The following is a 20,462-nucleotide window of genomic DNA, read 5'->3' as shown; positions in this document are numbered from 1 at the left end:
AACTGACCTTGTGTAAAATTTCAAAAGCTGTGATGAGTGCTGATGAGAAGTTGGCTATATTTTCTGCTCTTGTACTCTCCAAGTAGCTTTTCATTTCTCGTACATTTGCCATATTAGCCTGTAAAAATCAGACAAATGAAACTAACATTTAGGAAAACTCTACATTTTATTTTTTTTATTCCTGTTATATACGTAATAACACGAAGAGACATTATAAAATGCACAATAATATTTGATATGTAGTACCGGAATATGATTTATGAAACAGAATAAAACGAAAAATATGCGCCTACATGAAAATGAACGTGTAATTCGATTTTATTAGTAGGCCTATGTCTTTATAATATTATTTCGGTTATGATTACTGGTTACAGGAACAGACAGAGAAAAAGCTAACATTGCACTTAAAAAAAAATGTACAGTAGAATATCAGTAATCCGAGGTAATGGAAGAAGGCGTACCTTGGATTTGGAATAACTCGGACTCGGACTACACAAATCTTCATAGGAAAACTCTTAAGACAAGAAATGAAACCAACAATAATTAAGATAAGAGTATTTTACTGTATTTTTTTACAATGTTATCACTCAGATTCATTGTTTATTTGAAAACAAACAACAATATTGAACTTATTTTTTGTCAGGAAATTCTTAAGGGGGAATATACAGGTTTGAGGGTTAAAATGTCATTTTTCAATTTATTTTTTATACAAAGATTGGACATTTATCTTTATGTCAGTAAAGAATTTTTACGATAAATATAATATTTTGGTAGATATGACCATAAACGTGCGAGCGTGCGGTTATTTACCTCTCCACACATAAGGTATACTTAACGCTATTTGCATACAACTGTCTTTCATACTTGTGAACAAGATGAACAACAATTATTGCTATAACATTTAAAGTTTATTAAAAGAATACCTAATAAACATTAAACATTTAACTTCTCATAAGAAATTAAACTTCTATTATAGGCGTTTCAAAGATTGTAGTTCATATTGTTCATTTGACATTCAGGAATAAATAGAAAAAAGAATGACCTAGAAATATTCGTATTTGTGGACATTGTCATAAAACAGCACATCAGTGCACGAAAACGGCCACTTTTTTGTTATAATAATTACTCTTAATGGTGAAACTTTTAGTAAATCTGAAAATAGTCTATATTTGAAGAAGAAGTGATTACTGAGCATGTCAAATTGAAAGATGAAAGCGTCATTAGTTGCTGAGAAAAACGAATATTGAATTTCCCTCTTTTTTTTAGCGCTGAAACCTGTTTAAATTATCCCCTCTTAAGCGACTACTCCTTCAGGATGTTGCATTATTTTTGCGCGGAATGTCACGCCATAGCTTCAGTAACGGAGTGCCTTATTTTGTTGTCACAGAGAGAAGCAGAGTCTGGTGGACAGGATCCACTTTACGCCAATAAGCATGGGTAGGATGTTGGTAGGTCGGATTTAACGGAGCCTCGGATTTGCGAAGCTCGGGTTAGCGAGGTTCTACTGCTGATTGTATGATGTTTGGTTTATTTTGTATGAACCGTCATTCACGACGTCATAAACTGCTGGTATAATACTTCATCTTTATATTGTTCAATACATTTTAATACAGGGATATACTCCATATTTTACAGGGTGATTCAGAACTTATGTTACAGAAAAATACAGTAGATAAAGAGTACTAATACAAACATTTTTCATTAATCAATTTGTGTCCTATCTCGCACCGGTACGGCGCTGCACTTGTTTTAGTGTTGTGACTGTTCGCCACATTGTGATTGTTTGTTGTTGCTATGCGCATTGATTTGTCATTGTCCGTTGTTTTTAAGTACATTTATTCAAAGCTCTGTCATCAGAGAGTCAACATTAAAAAAATTGAGCGTTGGGGCGTGAGAGAACTAGCCGTCGTGCATTTGTTTTTTTCAATCAAAGTGCAGTGATATCCAAGTTCGCAAGTTGTGTGTTGTTCACTGATGAAGCAAATTTTATACTGGATGGTATTTTTAACACATATCGTCGCCTGAATGCAAGAACTAGGTAACTTGATTTTTCATATATTGTGACATTGCCTATTTACTTATTTATTGCACTATGGAATATGTCTCGTTTTCTTTTACCTATTTGTTATATTGAAAATAGATGTCGCTGGTATCGTTCGATCAGTTACCTAGATCCTGGGTTACATTATGTGCGATTTTTGCTATGCTATAAAAGAGGTAACTAAAAAACCCTAATTTCGAGTTACCTAGTTCTTGCATTCAGGCGACGATATAAATAGCCATTTGGGAGCAGATAAATCCATATTACATTGCAGTCAGATCTCGTCAGGTACTATTTAGTGTCAATGTGTGGTGTGGCATCGATGAAGACACTACTCAGTCCACATGCCATGCCAGATCGCTTAAGGGAAGAAAATTACAGGTACTTTTTGTAAAACATCCTGTCCATTATATTGAAAGCGGTACCGCTTGCAATATGCGCTAGGATATAGTTCCAGCATGACGGAGCTCCTGCGTACTTCAGTCTTGCGACAAAGCAACAGCTGACTGCAACATTTAGTGACAGATTGGTTTTGCAAGGTCCCGTCTAATGGCCAGCAACATCACCAATCTTAATCCGCTTGACTTCTTGTATGGATATCTGAAGACCTTATTGTATGCCACATCTGTAGACAATGTCGATGATCTTCTTCCACAGATTGTCGACGCCTGTAACACCATACATAATACACTTGGCAGGTGTATTATTTGAACAGGTGCGGCAGTTAGTTCTTCGAAAATTTGAGTAATGTTTACATGAAAGAGAGCGTCAATTCAAAACTCTTGTCTAATGCACAAGTTTTCAAACGTCATTGTCTGTTGTTTTTCATTGAAAGCTTAACCATCAAAGAGTCAAGCCACTGGCCATTGAAGGAATGATTGTCTACCAGCCACAACAATGAAACAAGTGCAGCGCCATACCGATGCGAGATAGGACACCCATTGCTTAATGAAAAATGTTTGTTTTAGTACCCTCTATCTACTGTATCCTTCTGTAACATAAGTTCCGAATCACTCTGTATATTTCTGAGTCTGTAATTTTAAAGGATATTTGTACATATTCTGGTCTATTATATCCAGTGGTGCACCTACAAATATGGTTTGGGGGGAGACTAGGCCTATTTATAATCAGTGTCATAGAGCAACATTAGTATGTAGCTCTATTCTTATGCAAAGCATGAACGGTTTGAGACATAGAGAAATGACATAGAAGACTGAGAATTAACAGACTGCTCACTGAGATGTGTTGACAGGTACGAATGGTGGAGCTAACAGACACGCCAGAATAATAGTTACAGAACTTCGAATATTATTATCGAAAATTCGAGCTTTTTAAAAATAAAATATGTTGTAAAGAAAGTTCATTCACATAAAGACTATTTAATCGTTTTTTCAAAGATCGCACACTTCCCACAAGAATGGATATAGGCACTATAAAAAAAGCACTATTTTGATCTGAGGGACTTGAGCATCTTTAGGCTTCCCCCACCCTGGTGGGGGGCTGCGCCATTTATTACATTTTTCAAAGAACCCTGTATCTGCTATTCCATATTAATTATTCACAGAGTTGACAGGATTTTAAAAAGTGAACAATCTACGACGATGGATAGGTAAAAATGGATCCTTCTGTGAATGACTGGAGGACTTATGTCGAGATACAAGTTAGTATGCAAAGCATATACGAGACATAAAAACATTAATAGAATTACTCATTTTCCAGTATTAATTAGTAGGACCCGGATTTTTATGACCTAAAGAAATAAAAATATTTATTTTTTATGTGCTAAAAATAAAAAATCTAAAACTAAAAAAATATTTCTTGAAAATGAAAACAAAAAAAAATGAATGTTCGTAAATTACTAGAAAAAAATTATATTGAAACCCACCAATTGCAGCTAAATGTCAGATGTAAAATGCTGACTGGAGTTACAGTGCACAACAAGATGTCATCTCAAGATTGTGGATCACAAATCCTTACCTATTTTCCGAGAACAATGCCTTATATTGAGAAAAGGAACGTTATACATCACATGATGTTAACCTTGCATATTTGAAGAGGGGTATATTACTAACACACGCACACGGTCAAGTTCACTTACGTTCTGGCCTTCCAAAACTTGAGGACTTTGCAGAAGGTTTGGTAGCCACTATTTTTCTCAAACGTACCCTCAAATTATTTTCTTAGACTTCTATTTTCGAACCTGAGATAGTGTTAACTTGATGGAAGAGTGGAACGGAGAAAAATTCTTCCTGGCACCTCGATTTGAACCTGGGTTTTCAGCTCTACTTGCTGACGCTCTATCCATTAAGCCACACCGGATTCCCATCCCGATGTCGGATCGAATCCTTTCAGTTTAAGTTCCACCTCTTGGGTTCCCTCTAGTGGCATACCCTCATGCACTGCCTCATAGATATATGACAGTTGGCACAATGTTCACACATGTGAAGAGGTGCACTCGTTATGAGTAACTAAGTGGCCGGGATCCGACAGAATAAGCACCGTCTTAAATCACAAAGTAATTATTTTTCGCATATCATATATTACGATGTACCTAAGCACATATGATATTTCAGTGCAGAAATTCTGCGTCATCATATGATGATGGAAGAGAGGAACAGAGAAAAATTCTCTCCGGCATCGGGATTTGAACCCGGGTTTTCAACTTTACCTGCTGACGCTCTATCCACTAGGCCACACCGGATTCCCATCCCGATGTCAGATCGAATCCTCTCAGTTTAAGTTAACCTCTTGGGTTCACTCTAGTGGCCTACCCTCATGCACTGCCTCATAGATGTATGACAGTTGGCACAATGTCCAAACATGTGCAGAGGTGCACTCATTATGAGTGACTAAGTGGGCGGGATCCGACGAAATAAGCACCGTCTTAAATCACAAAGTGATTATTTTTCGCATATCGTATATTACGATGTACCGAAGTACGAGTACATATGATATTTCAGTGCAGAAATTCTGCGTCATCATATGATGATGGAAGAGTGGAACAGAGAAAAATTCTCTCCGGCACCGACATTTGAACCCGGGTTTTCAGCTCTACCTGCTGACGCTCTATCCACTAAGCCACACCGGATTCCCATCCCGATGTCGGCTTGAATCCTCTCAGTTTAAGTTCCACCTTTTGGGTGCCCTCTAGTGGCATACCCTCATGCACTGCGTCATAGATGTATGACAGTGGCACAATGCCCATACATGTGCAGAAGTGCACTCGTTTTGAGTGACTAAGTGGCCGGGATCCGACGGAGTAAGCGCCGTCTTAAATCAACTAAGTGGGAATGCTGCCTCAAACACTGGCTTTGGAGGAAATATTTTATTTTTGGAATTCAAAATAATGGCCAAATATCATAACAACTGCGTTTTTGAAGTAGCATGACTTGAAGAGTCTTAAAGGAATTCTGTTGGAAGACGTTCAGGAATCTCTGCCACATTGGGATAAAGCTCTCAAGGCTTTGCAGAATGAGATCATATACATCTCGCAACCGAGTCACAAGAAGAAGATTGTGTTTTACAATAACAAGACAACAGCTCTGCCTGTGTACGATGAGTTCCAGAAACTCTGGCGTTCTGTGGCAGTTGAGGGCATGGATGATCTGAAGATAGAGGAATATCTGGAGAAACAGGGAATCCGGTTCATGCAAAATCATGGACCCAAGAAGCCGATATCCCACAAGCGTAAGAAACCGAACGAGCGCAAGAAGCAGCTCAAGAAGCCGCGAGACAACGAGCATTTGGCTGATGTCCTGGAAACGTATGTTGACAAGTGAAGATCGCAGAAGTGAGAATGGGATAATTTATTGTGACGTTGGTAGAGGAGACCGATGCTGTTGACTGAAAATGAAGACAATACGAAAGTACACAGTTTGTGCATTGTTTCCGAATGAAATAATGATGATAGGGTGTATGTTGTATCGTATATAATTGATGGAACTATAGGAAGTTAACAATTTATTAAAAATGTCAAATTTTTACAACTTAAGATATGAATAAAATTTTCTGAGACTTTTAATCATAATAATGATTTTATGTCATTTCCCTCTAAGTGTTATTATTACGGCTAGCTATTTTATGATTTAGCATATTTTTTTTGGTAAGACTGATTTGTTGCTTAAATATTTAAATATTTTTTACGAAAAACTAATTTATTTAAAGTACTTTGTTAAGTCATATTTATGCACATTTCACCATTTCTATGTGATAGAGCATATTTTAGTACTCTAATGGTCATATTCGGCATATTTTCACTCTTTCAAGAAGTAAAGTACTTCTCTCATTAAATTTCTTTCTTCCACGTTCATTTGAGATGTTAAATTTCTCAGAATTACATAACAATTTTGTTTCTTGGAAAATGGTAAAATGTACCTTCTTCCCTTATTTCGTTTAAATTCACAATATGGAATTTATCCTTACGTACCAGTAAACAAATATTTGTGTAGGCCTAGGAGTAGCTACTGGAGCCTGTCTTTATAATCTGGGTACCGGACTGCAGAAAAGGGTCTCATTGAGTTATTGAATCGTGTTGTAGTCGGAAGTGTATGCCGTATAAATTTCATTTTTGTTTTGTTTACCTATAAGCAACTATGATATGAAGTGTAATAAGTTTTTTAATTGACCACCTATGCTTATCTTTTGTACAATTATAATTCCTGTTACATGAATTAGTCTATCGCATTAACGTTTTCGATACCTTATTTGTATCATCATCAGATGCATATGCGTAGTAATAATTAAAATTAAAACCTAGCCAATTGGTGTATATGTCGTGAAACTTCCATGGTATGTTTGTGTGCATTTTGTACTTATTCACATTGACGCTAAACATTCTAAATCTAAATCTATACCTAAAATACAATTTAAAACACTTGTTTAAAAGTCACAATAGTTATTGTTATATCACTATAGTTCATTTCTGTGGTTCGATATATTGCGATGTTCAATGGGGCGGTGTTTTTTTTAATGAATTTCCGCTAGTCTCACTTTATTGCACTGTATATTGCTTTCACTTAAAAATTCTTTCTCTATTGTTCGAATTGTCACACATTAAAATGCATACAATGAAGTTCACTGGTGTAGAGTTGTTGTGTATATAAACTCAGTCTTCTGACATGTTTAAATTACAATTATGGTACGATGTCGATTCCCGTGTTCTAGTAAAGCCGTGCATATCTGCAAACAGTATTAATGTTATTATAGATATTGATAAAGTATATTTAGTTATGTCTGTCACACTGCGTTGTATTGGTATATTAACTTAAGTTCGAGCTGTTTGACGTGATGTGTTCTTGGTGCCTGCGTGGCTTATACTGGAATACGGGACTCGCTCACAAATTGCTTAATGTACGTCATCTGGTACCGGAAGTGGAGTAGGGGTGGGGGAACCTGTTTGAGGACTGTGTGCTTTTGTTTTTGTGGGAGTAGTTTGAATAAATTAAACAATGGATTATTGGTATTTGTTATTTGTTCGTTGAGAAGGGGGTGTCCAGAATTATATTATCTAGGAATGTAAAATTGTTCTGCCGTGTCTATTGAGGGGTTGTTTGTAATTTTTAATATTTTTAGTGTGTCATTTATATTAGATAATTCATGGTTTTCTTCAATGAGATGTTGTGCAAATTTTGATTTGTTTCTATTGTATATGAAATCTGTGGTATGTTCACGGTATCTTACTTTAAAGTTCCGTCGGGTCTGTCCTATATATGTTTTTGTACAGTTTTTACATTTAAGTTGATAGATGCCACTGTTTAAGAATGGTTCGTTGCTATTGGTTTTATTGCGTATAATATTATTTAATTTATTGTTGGTTCTGGAAGCTATATTAATATTTTGTTTTTTGAAAAAGTTACAAAGTTTGTTTGAAATCTTTCCGAAATAAATCATGCTCTGCCATTATTTTTTATTTTTTGCTGTATCTGGTTGAAGTGTGGTGTAGTCGTTTTTGTCTAGCTTTATTTTCCTTTTTTGGATTAATCTATTAATTAATTGTTTTTCATATCCATTTTCGATCGCTAGTTTTTGTATGTAGTTAACTTCTTTATTATAGTTGTCTTTATTCAGTGGAGTTGTGAGAAATCTATCGATGAGATATCGGAATTTACTGATTTTATGTGTGTTGGGGTGGATTGAGTTTTTATTAATTGAATGTGTAGTTGATATTTGTTTTCTGTGTATGTTAAAAAGTATTGATGGAGGATTGACCGTTATATTTAAATTTAAAGAGTTTAGGCTGTTTTTATTACTTGGTTCTAACGTAAATTTTATGTTTTGATGCCATTTATTAAACTCGTTTTGTATTTGTGTGTTTAGGTTTTGGATGTGTTCATAAATTATCAGAGTGTCATCTACGTATCTTGCATAATTACAAGCTTAACAAATACTTATATGGTGAACGCCACAGATTCACTCAAAGCATTATATAGTAAAATGGTGCATGTGACTTGTTTGCCTCACGCCTTACACAGAGTTGCAGAAGAGATTCATAGTCAATTCAGTGAGGTCGATAAATTTATTGGGTGTGTCAAAAAGGTATTCTTGAAAGCCCCTCCACGTGTTGCATCATTTAAGTTGATAGCGCCAGACATTTCCTTGCCGCCTTTTCTCATTTTGACAAGATGTGGGTTCTGGATTGATGTCTGCAACAATTACTGCCAGAACTTCAAGGTTGTGAAAAACATCATTGATTCACTTGACAGCAGGGAATCCGCTTCAATTAGACTAGCCCAAGAATTAATGTCCAATTCCGACATTTCAGGCCAACTTCGATATACAAAATCCAATTTTCAGTTTCTTCTTGCTGCTATAACTGTTTGGAGCAATCAGAAGTGACACTAGTGACGCAGATAGAACTAGTGAAAAAACTGTGAATAACTTTGATGTTGTTTTGGTAAAGTGGAGGAAGAAGTGTCAAAGAAAGTGGAAAAGTTGTTAGAAAAAAACAAAGGGTATTGTGTTCCATTTCAATGGTTTTGACGGGTGAAAATTTTTCTCTTCATGACTCAGAATTAGATTCAAATGATATGCCCATTTTAAATATGCTCCTCTAGTGTCAGCTGAAGTTTTTCGAAGTACAAGGATTTGTTGGCTGACATTAGGAAATCGTCTTTATTTGAACATTTGCACAAGGTATTCATTGTACATTGCAACTCAGGACTCACAAACTGAACTGAACGAAGCGAAAAAATCATAGCATATGCCAACTACTGATAATTTTAATAAAATAAAAAGCATACTACAATAACAAATTCCGTACTTTAGCTTACTTCTTATGTGCATTTTATTTTTAAATAAATAGTTCATTGTCATAAACTGATTTACTAATTTATTTCACAACTGAAATTATTACGTAATAGTAATATTGTTAGGTCATACTTTTTATGTTATAGTGCATATTTCTGGAATTTTTAGGTCATAAGTGCATATTTTATACTACATGTGTTGGAGATTTTTAGGTCATAAAAACCCAGCTCTAGTTATTATATTAATTAGATGATATCATTACCTGCACTAGCATATCTTTAAAACATGGCACCAGCTCTTCTGTAACATCGGAGAACCTATACACATTCACAAAGTCATTGTTGCCTAGAGTATCCAAAATAGCACCGACAACAGTCTTTGCTATTTCCTTGCGCTCTCCGGTCATTGAACCTGAACTATCAAGTAGGATCACCACATCTTTTGGGCTGGTAGCTGCATCGATATACCATGAGCCGGTGCGGAAATCGTACAGCTCTTGTCCACTCCTTGCTGACAGCTCGTCTGGTGGCCATTTGATAGCTGTAAGAATAGACAGATCACAGAACAGCACATTTCAAATAGTACCGTACTTTAAATTAGTGTTGTCAACTTCTCTGGAAACATTACTTGCATAGAAAACAATGGAGTTTTAAACATTCGACCAAACACTGAAAGTCAATTTTAAAAATCTATAATTAATCACAGCTGGGTTGGTATTGGTGGTTATGGCGGTGACAATAGTAGTAGGCCTAGTCTAGTAGTGGTAATACAGTAGTACAGTAGTAATATAATTATTTTCATTCGACAACGATATTTAAATTACCACCACTAAGAGCGACTGAGTCTTAATAGTAGAACTGAGCAACGTTGCTTAAACGTGAATGGCTCGTGTAATTGTGCACGGCTTAAAAGCCGCGCTTTCCATGAGCTAAGTTCCATGCTAGTAAGCAGCAATAATAATGGTGATGGTGGTGACGGTCGGTGGTGGAATTGCCAATAATTGTGCTGACTGGGAATAATGACGATGACGACAAAAAGAACGTGAAAGAAGCTGATAATATTAAATAGTGACAATAATTAATGGTGTTGATTATAATGGTACCAGTATTGCGGATGTGCTAACTTTGGTGATAATGATGGTAGTTGTGGTTTTGATTGTTTAGTTTATGCGTTATTTTTAAGAAGCTAACAATATAAATTTAAATAAATAAATAACTGCAAAATTTACTGTTATGCTGATTATTGGAAGATAATTTATTAGTATTTAGGTCACATTTTGTTACTTCAGCTCTTTATAAGCAGCTTCTTAATATTGACTAAATTGAGCAGAAGATGTGAGAAGACTGCTTGTCCATCTGTCCGCCCCAAGCAATGTATTAGCTTCCGTAAGACATTCTGGCAGCCGAAACGAAAAAAAGACAGCCATTGCTGAATCTGACATTATTATTCATACAATTTATTTATTAACTAGCCGTACCCGTGCGGTCCGCTGCACCCGTTAGAAATAAATATAAAGTAATTACATGATTAAAATAGGACATTTGATCCAGGGAATATTCGTGTTTGATAGAAGGATAAATAGTTTAATATGTTACTTAATTTAAATTATATTTAAATCATTAAAATGGAATCATTTTGGTCCAGAGAGCACTCATTTGGTGCAATGACAATTCCTTTAACATGTTTCTTAACTTTTATTAAATGCATCCATAGTTCAATGAACATTGACATAATTTACATTTAATGTGTATACTTTATTTTACTTGTTATATGTTTCCATTGAATTATGGTAATAACTTAATTTTAACTCTTGTTTTCTACGTATTCAGTAAATGGCGCTTGGCCCACTATGGTTCTGAACCCTTCAAATAACTTAAATAACTTAAATTATATTATATTATATTATATTATATTATATTATATTATATTATATTATATTATATTATATTATATTATATTATATTATATTATATTATATAAAAAGTGTGTTGATAACGGATGTACCCCGATAAGTAAGTTTTCAATTTGTTATGGGGGCTCTTGAATCTCAGGAGGAACAAATTTTATTTTACAACAGGGCAACATAATCTGCTTGGCTCATTACCCAAATTTTTTGCATTGCATTTAATGCATATGTATTTTATGTATTTTAACTCGATTCAATTGAGCATAGTTAAAATTTGGATTATAAAATAATGAAATGCTAAGCTAACATATTATTACTGCATATTAAATCAATACTTTCTCGTTGTTCGTTAATTCTCTGAGATAAACATTATTTTAATACAGGAAACGAATACACAGAATAGCCTATCAAATTTTCTGTGCATAAGAAGCTATTTTAATCTTACCTGTCCTCAATTCACTCAGAAGTTACTGTAATAACATTATAGCATTATGTCCATACAGAGAAACTACACTTTCCAATGGTGAAATAATAATTAATTATACAAATCGGTTAATTTAGCTTCCGATATTACTTCATACAAACACAGAAACATTTTCTGTAGCTATGATTCATAACTTTTGATTGCTGTTGACCAAGGCCCCTTATAGACGAAGTCACTTGTTTATTTCATTACACGGCCTTAGATGGCAGTTATTTTAATTTTAAAACTCATTTATCTCATTAAATATCAGTGCTATCAAAATTTTTCAAAGATTAAAACTTATCGGAAATGAATTTTAAAGAAAGTTTTGTTATGTAACATTTTTCATAAAAATCAATAATAAGCGAGATATTTCGATTTAATTAATTCAGGCCCCCTTATAACCCCCCTTTTAAATAAAGTATTTTGAATGCCATGTAGCCTATAATCTAAGTTACAACGAACTTAATTTACATTCCAATTTTCATCGAAATCCGTTCAGCCATTATCGCGTGAAAAGGTAACAAACATACAGACAGACAGACAGACAGACAGACAGACAGACAGACATACAAACAAAAATTTCAGAAAAGCGATTTTCGGTTTCAGGGTGGTTAATTATATATGTTAGGACCAATTATTTTTGGAAAATCGAAAAATACCAGAAAAATTACGGCTACAGATTTATTATTAGTATAGATGTCAGAATATGAGTAAACCATGAAATAATTAATTGTTACTCAGAAGACACTAAACTGAACTGAATTATAAAACAGGAACATAAACTAACCTGACTGAGCTTAATTTACAAATTATAAATATATACATTATTATATAAGGACCGTCTATTTGCTTATCTAAGTACAACATAGTGTTAAGTACTAGTGTCTCGAAGCGTGACATTACCTTAGGTCGGAAGAATTGTATAACATCTTTACTGTATATCAAGCTGTAGTCACGTTTTTGTAATTTTAACATTCAACATTTATATTTAACTCTACTATATTGCACATTCATATAATTTTAAAACAAATCATGCTTTTAACAGATCAATATAGTGTGTTATGATCTGAAGACCGCATTGTAATGTTACTAATCACGTCTTTTGTAATTTTAACCTTGACAATTTACATTTAATTTATTACATATTGTAAATTTTGCATTACTCATTGCTTTTAGAAAAAAACCTTTGTATTTATTATGATCAATTTTGTGTGAAACTATGGATCTGAAGATGGCATCATAATGCCGAAAACGTTAATCATCTTTCAATAAATGTACTATAGTACTTAACACTATATTATACTTAGATAAGCAAATAGACGGTCCTCAAATAATATATATAATTCATTTCTGATTATCGGCCAACCAACAACATCATTATGAGATTAATTTACAAATATACAAGAAATTTGTTCTGTGTGCATTTACAATGTTATTTCTATGTTTTGTGTTGTTTGGATATTTCAGATTGTCTACGTTGGGAGCCTCGTGTGAAGTATACAACATTCGTGTGGAGTGTAAACAATAAGTTACTGTATTATTAATAACGCAAGATATGGATTCATTAACTTCATATAATATTAAAGGATTAAATCCTTATATGTAAGAAAGAAACAGACCAGAAAAAGAAATGAGGCTTCGTGAAGAATGTAAATACAATTATTTCTCATCTATGTGATTTTAATTCTCTGGTTCCGTGAGATAAAAAGATGATTATTACAACTCAAAGAGTACTGTATGGATGGGCATTTACTGGCTTACGAATCGGAAGTGGTTCTTAACGTTCCCGCAAAGGACAAGAGATGGCAATGCGGGAGTTCGGTGTCTTTTATATTAAATAAAATATTAGTAAATGTATAATTTAATTTGTACGGTAGTATAAAAATAACTAAACATAACAAAAAATAGTTCTCCACACGCACGCACATATCCACAATTTTCAACATATTCATTAATTTGTCAAACGTATTGTCCCCATGATTCATAAATAATTACCATTCGCGATCATTTTTTTTTGAAAGAGCAACTTTTTTCAAAAATGAAAAACACTTATATATTATGTAACTGTTGTACTAGTCATTTGATCCCTGAATTTTAAAAAATACAAAATATTAATACATAAATTAAATGCATTTCTATATAATTTAACAACACTAATCACTGGAATATATATGGCAGTAAATAACATTATTATACATTCCGAAAGAATCAAAACCAGAAGCTTCTGCGACGCTCACTTTCTTTTTCTTTTTTTTTTTTTTTGCCTATGTCTCTTTATTATTAACTTATATGACTCAACACAGACAGACACGTAGGCTACACACACACACACACACACACACACACACGCACGCGCACGCACGCACACACAACATATGCATGCAACACTAGTAGAAGTTCCTTTTGAACTTTAGTGTCACCTGGACCACGCACGTCTTCAAGACCGTAATGATAACGACTATCGGAATGAGCTGACCACCGCCACAGTTTGTACTCAGGTCGCAATTTTTTTCCCCTTAATCAATTACATTTGATAATAATAAGCACAATCTGTATTACTACATAAAACAGGATAGACATAAATTTCTATAGGTACATAACATAAAAGCAGCTAACTAATTTACCCACTCATTTTTCCTTTCCCATTCGCTTTAGTACAATATTATTAGACAACAATATTTAGAAAACAAATTATGTTGGATCATGCTACCCAAATTATTGATTGTGTTTATGATTATACAAGATAAAAACAATCGTTACCAATGGGGATAAAAAAAACCTGACATTTCTCCACGAACAGTTAGTAAACCGAAAGCCACTATTTCAGCAATTCACTGAATATCATCGCCGTTGTATTACTCATATGTGGGGCGATGATATTATAAAGCCGCGTCCAGACTTGCAACCGAACATTGTAACGCAACCGCGCTGTGTTCCTATCTGGACAGCGAACGGTACTTCGCAACTTCGGCGCGTAACGTGAGCCCGCAACCTGAGCGTTACGGATCGAGACGCGCTGTGTTACACCACTTATCGGTTTTTCTGCGGAAAATCAAAGGATCCAGCGCGATGAAGTTGCAATAAGTGTGGACGTGCATGGAAGCTGGACGTGTAACACCCATTCGTGCCGCATGTGTGACTACAGTGCTAGTGCACTGGCCTTCCATTAAGACGGTCCTTGATAAAACGTCGTAAAATAACTTACTAAAATAAAAAAAATAAGATGATCCGGGTTCGGCCTGCGTGGAATGTATAATGGAAAAATAGACGTTGCATAAGGGTTTTTCTCGGGATACTCTGTTTCAGTCTTTCATTCCAACACTTCACTTCTCCTTCATTTCATCTCTCGGAACAACTAGATAAAGCGGACCGCATAGCAGCACCGACTATGCTTGTCACTAGTGACCTGGCGGTATCGAAATAAGAAAATCGAAATTTCGCTAATAAAATTCGCGACTATATTCTTTAAGCATTATTTCAAATGCAAGGTTTACGGAGTATAACAGCGGTCTTTTGAATGCACCAGAAGAAAATACGGATTTAGTAAGATATTGTATCAGTTATTACAGCGAAATGAAGGATAAATATGAACTGATTTAGGAGATATGACTGAAATCGACTAAATCAAATTTCAGGGCAATCGTCGTCAAGCGCTAGATATAGGCTACGTAATTATTACCGCATTGGCGTTGTATTTTTGGTTCCGAGGAAATAGCTCGTCTTTACGAAAGAAACGTTCACCTGCCATAAAATTAATTATTGCTTTGATAACATTGCTTATCAATTTTACGAAAAAATTATCATCAGAACCATGGGCGACTAGAAACATCACTAGTGTCCATCACTGTGGAGTAACGGTTAGCTTGCCTGACCGTGAAACGAACGGGCACGAGTTCAAATCCTGGTTGGGATTGGGAAAGGTTACCTGGTTGAGATTTTTCCGGAAGTTTACGTCAACCCATTAAGAGCAATTGCTTGGTAACTTTCGGCACTGGACTCTGGACTCTTTTCGCTAACATTATCGCCTTCATAGCATTCAGACACTAGATAACCATAGATGTTGATAAAGCGTCGTAAAATAACCCAGTAGAAAAAATACATCACTAGCGAAGCAAAAAGCACATTCGACCATAATGAAACAAAACAAAAATGCGAGCGGGGTTTTATTTCGTACGTAGTATGTTTCCTCTCACATTATTTATCCCCTCATCTAATCCAATCCAACCTTGTCGCATTCCTCGGCCTTATGTCGCTTAGCTATTCCCTCATCTAATCCATGAAACCTTTTAACTCGCAATATGTACGCAAATACGTTGCGTTGCAAAATGATTCAGCCCCTGTACTTATGGCAAGTACGGGTTTCCGATGTTAATCTAGGTTCTAAGGGCTTGAGGCTCAAGGTTCTATTCGGGCTTCTCAATAGATGATGGAACCTTACCTGCAGGGCCAAGGAAGTATAGCCCATCTGTTAACGTAGGATTAACGTCAATGAATTATTCAATCAATCAATCAATCAATCAATCAATCAACCAATCAATCAACACCCATTCGTCTGTCTGTGTGGGCAGTGAACATGGAATGGACCGAGCAAAACACGTTGCACTTTATGAAATTATACAGATGTAAAGAAATTTTGTGAAATACAAAACACCACAAGGAATTTTAACAAAAGTTTAAAGAACGATGCTTGGGAGAAGATGGCCACCGAGATGTTACGACCAAGCGTTACGGACCGAGGCGTGCTGCGATCTATCGATTGTCGGTTTTTCTGCGTTATAATCAAAGGATCCAGAGCTGTCAAGTTGCAGTATGTGTGGACGCTGACACAAATGCGTTGGTCTGCGCATGCTGATTGCAATTTGAATTTTATTGTTTCCTAATTATTAAATTCAGCAAACCATGCTGCACTAGTACCATGTTCATGCTTTATACTTATTTATGATTATTTTATATTCAACTTCATTATTATTATAATATTATTATTATTATTATTATTATTATTATTACTGTTATTATTATTATTATTATTATTATTATTATTATTATTATTATTATTAGCATCATCATTATCATCATCATTTATATTAATACGACTATTCTATTGCCACTTATTATCACTAGTCGACAAAAATGAACTTTTTTTCTTTCACAAGAAGTAAAATAACATTTTCTAGAAGAATATTTCGTGCTGAATTCAAATATAATTTCAGTTTTTCCCCATCGGGCAGGAGTTTTTTGTGATATTCATTTGAATTTTTATAATATTCTAAAAAAATCTGTAACTAGCTATCTAACTCAACATTATAACTACTCATTCTGACTTACCAAGCATATTTTGCATCTGGAACGTCTCTCTTCTTGGTCCAACAGTAGTCAGCCAGCATATTGGAACTCCACTTGCCTTGGTACCTCTTTTCCATAGTAGAAATTTGCTGATGAAAACGCTCACCATGCTCATCGCTGACAGCTCCAAGATTTTCGGGGAAGAAGTCCAAGAGAGAGTCCAAGAAGTGAATTTTTAAAGACATGTTGCATCCCATAGCTTTATAAGAATGCAGAAGATCAGTCACTATGTCACGATAGTTTTCTGCTTTATGGTTTCCAAGAAAATTGAAACATAAACTTTTGAAAGACTGCCAGGCTGCTTTCTCCAGTGGATTTAACAGTCCTTCGAAATGATCATCACCCATTAATGACCGGATTTGTGTCCTATAAAAATTCCTTCTTTCAGTTTAGCATCACTGACTTTGGGGAATTTCGATTTCAAGTACATGAATCCATCAGACTGTTTATCCATAGCTTTGACAAAATGTTTTATTACTCCTAACTTAATATGCAATGGCGGTAACAATATTTTTTCAGGATGCACTAAAGGGACGTATGACACATTTTTCTGGCCAGGCATATGAGATTCACGTTTAGGCCATGATTTTGTAACATAGTGAGACTTCCTATCTCTGCTGTCCCAGAGGCACAAAAAACAGCAAAATTTGGTGAACCCAAGTTGCAAACCAAGCAATAAAGCAATGACCTTTAAATCACCACAGATATACCATTCATATTTTCCATATTGTATTTTCTCTAGAATTGCTTTCATATTTTGATACGTCTCTTTCGTATCAGCGGCATGCGCTACAGGTATTGATGGAAGTTCATTGCCAATATGTAGCAGCACAGCCTTCAAACTAACTTTAGACGAATCTATGAATAGTCGCCACTCATCTGGCCGGTGTTGAAGCCCAAGAGTTTCCATAAATGAACAAATATCATTACAGAACACAATACCATTTTCTTCAGAGAAGCAGTCCTTGAAATCACTATGGCAGCCACGATAACTACATATTCTTACGTCTTTTTGGAGTAGGTTCCACCCTTTGAGTCTGGAAGCTAAACCTCCAGCTTGCTGTTTAGACAGATTTAAATCCCGAATCAGGTCATTAAGGTCTTTCTGATTGGGAAAGTATGGTTCTGATGAACAGGTATTGGTTTCAAATGTAGGATCATTTTTATTTTCATCTGAAGCATTTTCAGTTTCAGTTAGGTCAGAATCAGAGTTATTACCTAAGGTTGTATCGGCATGTACTGGTACAGGGAACTGTTCATTGTGTAAGACAGGTCTTATTGCAGATTTCAAATTAGGATACTTAACTGTATGTTTTGTTTTAGATGTGATTCCTGTAATATTTGTCAAACAGAAATAACAATCACTTAAATGATCCTTCGGTTCCCTCCAAATCATAGGAATTGCAAATGGCATACGATGTGTACACTTTTTCCATCCAGTCAGCAATCTTAACACACGAAACACAGCATGTATTTGGGGCCCAGCTCTTATCAAAATCACCAGCCTGAGAGCTAAAGTAAAGTTGATAACACTTCTTTACAAGTGGGGTCAAATGTTGCCTCTGAGACTTGAAGGTCAGCTCATCACAAATATAGCAGAAACTGTCTACATGATTTACACACTTTCTTGGCATGATAAACAACACTAAGCACTAAAACACTACATACACAATACACTTCCGAAAAGAAAGGAACTATTTCACTACTGAACAAACTCACGGCCAGCTCGATACTGACACATCACAATGCCAGATGAACAGGTCTGAGCATGTCCAAACATGAATGAACCTACACAGGATTGTTTTATGGTGCTTCAGCATAATATTACAAATCATTTCCTTAAATACAGCTTGGACAAAATCGCTACATATGAGGTAACAGTTCCTATGACAGGTAAAAGAAAACGCTAAAATCCGATTTTAAAAAAGTACCTGTCACAAAAAAACTGTGCCTGATGGAAAAATTCTGACTACATATCTGAATTCAGTATGAAAAACTACACTAGAATCATTAATCAGATTTCTTGTGAAGAAAACCTTGTCGACCAGTGATATTTTCTGAATTATTGTAGCATTATTTCTTGTTTCGAAGTTTTTCATAATTTATATCGATGCAATAATCCGTAGGAAATGGCTGTTCTAATGCAGTCAATAAGGATATAATAATTTATATTGTAATCTGTCTCACTGGATATTTACTTTTTTAAGTTTAGTGTGGTTTAATTTATTTAGAGACGTCCTATTCAATCAATACGATCCAAAATTGTAACATCTATGTTAATTAACGTTCGGAAACCAAAATCACTGTGAATATACAAAATATTACTGTCAATAATACGAATAATCAGTAAGTATAACGTTATTGGCAAGTAAATATATGTCTCAAGAATATGTTACTATACTAGCAAGTATAAATAATAATTATTATTTGTATACATACTGCTGATGTCTACACTTCACTCAAACACACGCCATAATGAATTACTTATTAAAAACTAAATACACGCAAACACTAGAAAGTAATTAACACTTCTTAGAAATACAAAACACTAGCCAACAGTGAAAATGTAACTGCGATGAAATAAATGTTTGTGAACTATATCGACCATGCTGATAATGAAAACGACAATAAAAAACTAGAATTAGCTCTCGTTTCCAACGATGGAAGAGTAATGGAACGGAGAAAAATTCTCTCCGGCGCCGGGATATGAACCCGGGTTTTCAGCTTTACGTGCTGATGCTTTATCCACTAAGCCACACCGGATACAACCCCGACGCCGAACAGAATCGTCTCTGATTGAGTTCCAACTCTTGGGTTCCCTCTAGTGGCCGCCCTTTGCACTACGTCATAGATGTCTATGAACATCGGACCGAAGTCCACACATGTGCTCAGGTGCACTCGTTATGAGTCGGATCCCGGCCAACTAGTCACTCATAACGAGTGCACCTGAGCACATGTGTGGACTTCGGTCCGATGTTCATAGACATCTATGACGTAGTGCAAAGGGCGGCCACTAGAGGGAACCCAAGAGTTGGAACTCAATCAGAGACGATTCTGTTCGGCGTCGGGGTTGTATCCGGTGTGGCTTAGTGAATAAAGCATCAGCACGTAAAGCTGAAAACCCGGGTTCATATCCCGGCGCCGGAGAGAATTTTTCTCCGTTCCATTACTCTTCCATCGTATGATGACGCAGAATATCTGCATGGAAATATCATATGTACTTCGGTACATTGAAATAATATATCTCGTTTCCAAGTTAAAGGCGAGTGCATTTAATTATAACACTGGCCAACAAAAACATTTTTTTGAATGTTTCCTGCACTTCATGAGTTAATTTTTACTAATTTTGGGTTGAGATAAACGAATATGACAATTAAACAATTTTCTTAGCTCCAGTTTCTGTGATACACAATATTTCAGTTAACGGATTAAGATAAAACTACACATTTTAATTACATATG

General features: G+C 35.2%; 1 protein-coding gene across 3 annotated transcripts in view; it reads right to left on the bottom strand.

The window, feature by feature from the left end:
- The window catches only part of stol (voltage-dependent calcium channel subunit stolid), a 1,833,618-nt gene that overhangs the window by 488,220 nt on the left and 1,324,936 nt on the right, over window positions 1–20,462 (bottom strand). For all 3 annotated transcript variants that reach the window (XM_069828334.1, XM_069828336.1, XM_069828335.1), the window contains exons 6-7: window positions 9,549–9,826; window positions 8–118 (exon numbers count right to left, since the gene is read on the bottom strand). In XM_069828334.1, coding sequence (XP_069684435.1) covers window positions 8–118; window positions 9,549–9,826 — 389 coding nt within the window. The remainder of the gene's footprint in view (window positions 1–7; window positions 119–9,548; window positions 9,827–20,462) is intronic.

The sequence above is a fragment of the Periplaneta americana genome, chromosome 6 (assembly GCF_040183065.1).
Source record: "Periplaneta americana isolate PAMFEO1 chromosome 6, P.americana_PAMFEO1_priV1, whole genome shotgun sequence".
In the NCBI taxonomy this organism is placed as follows: domain Eukaryota; kingdom Metazoa; phylum Arthropoda; class Insecta; order Blattodea; family Blattidae; genus Periplaneta; species Periplaneta americana.
This window is presented reverse-complemented; position numbering and strand designations above follow the sequence as displayed.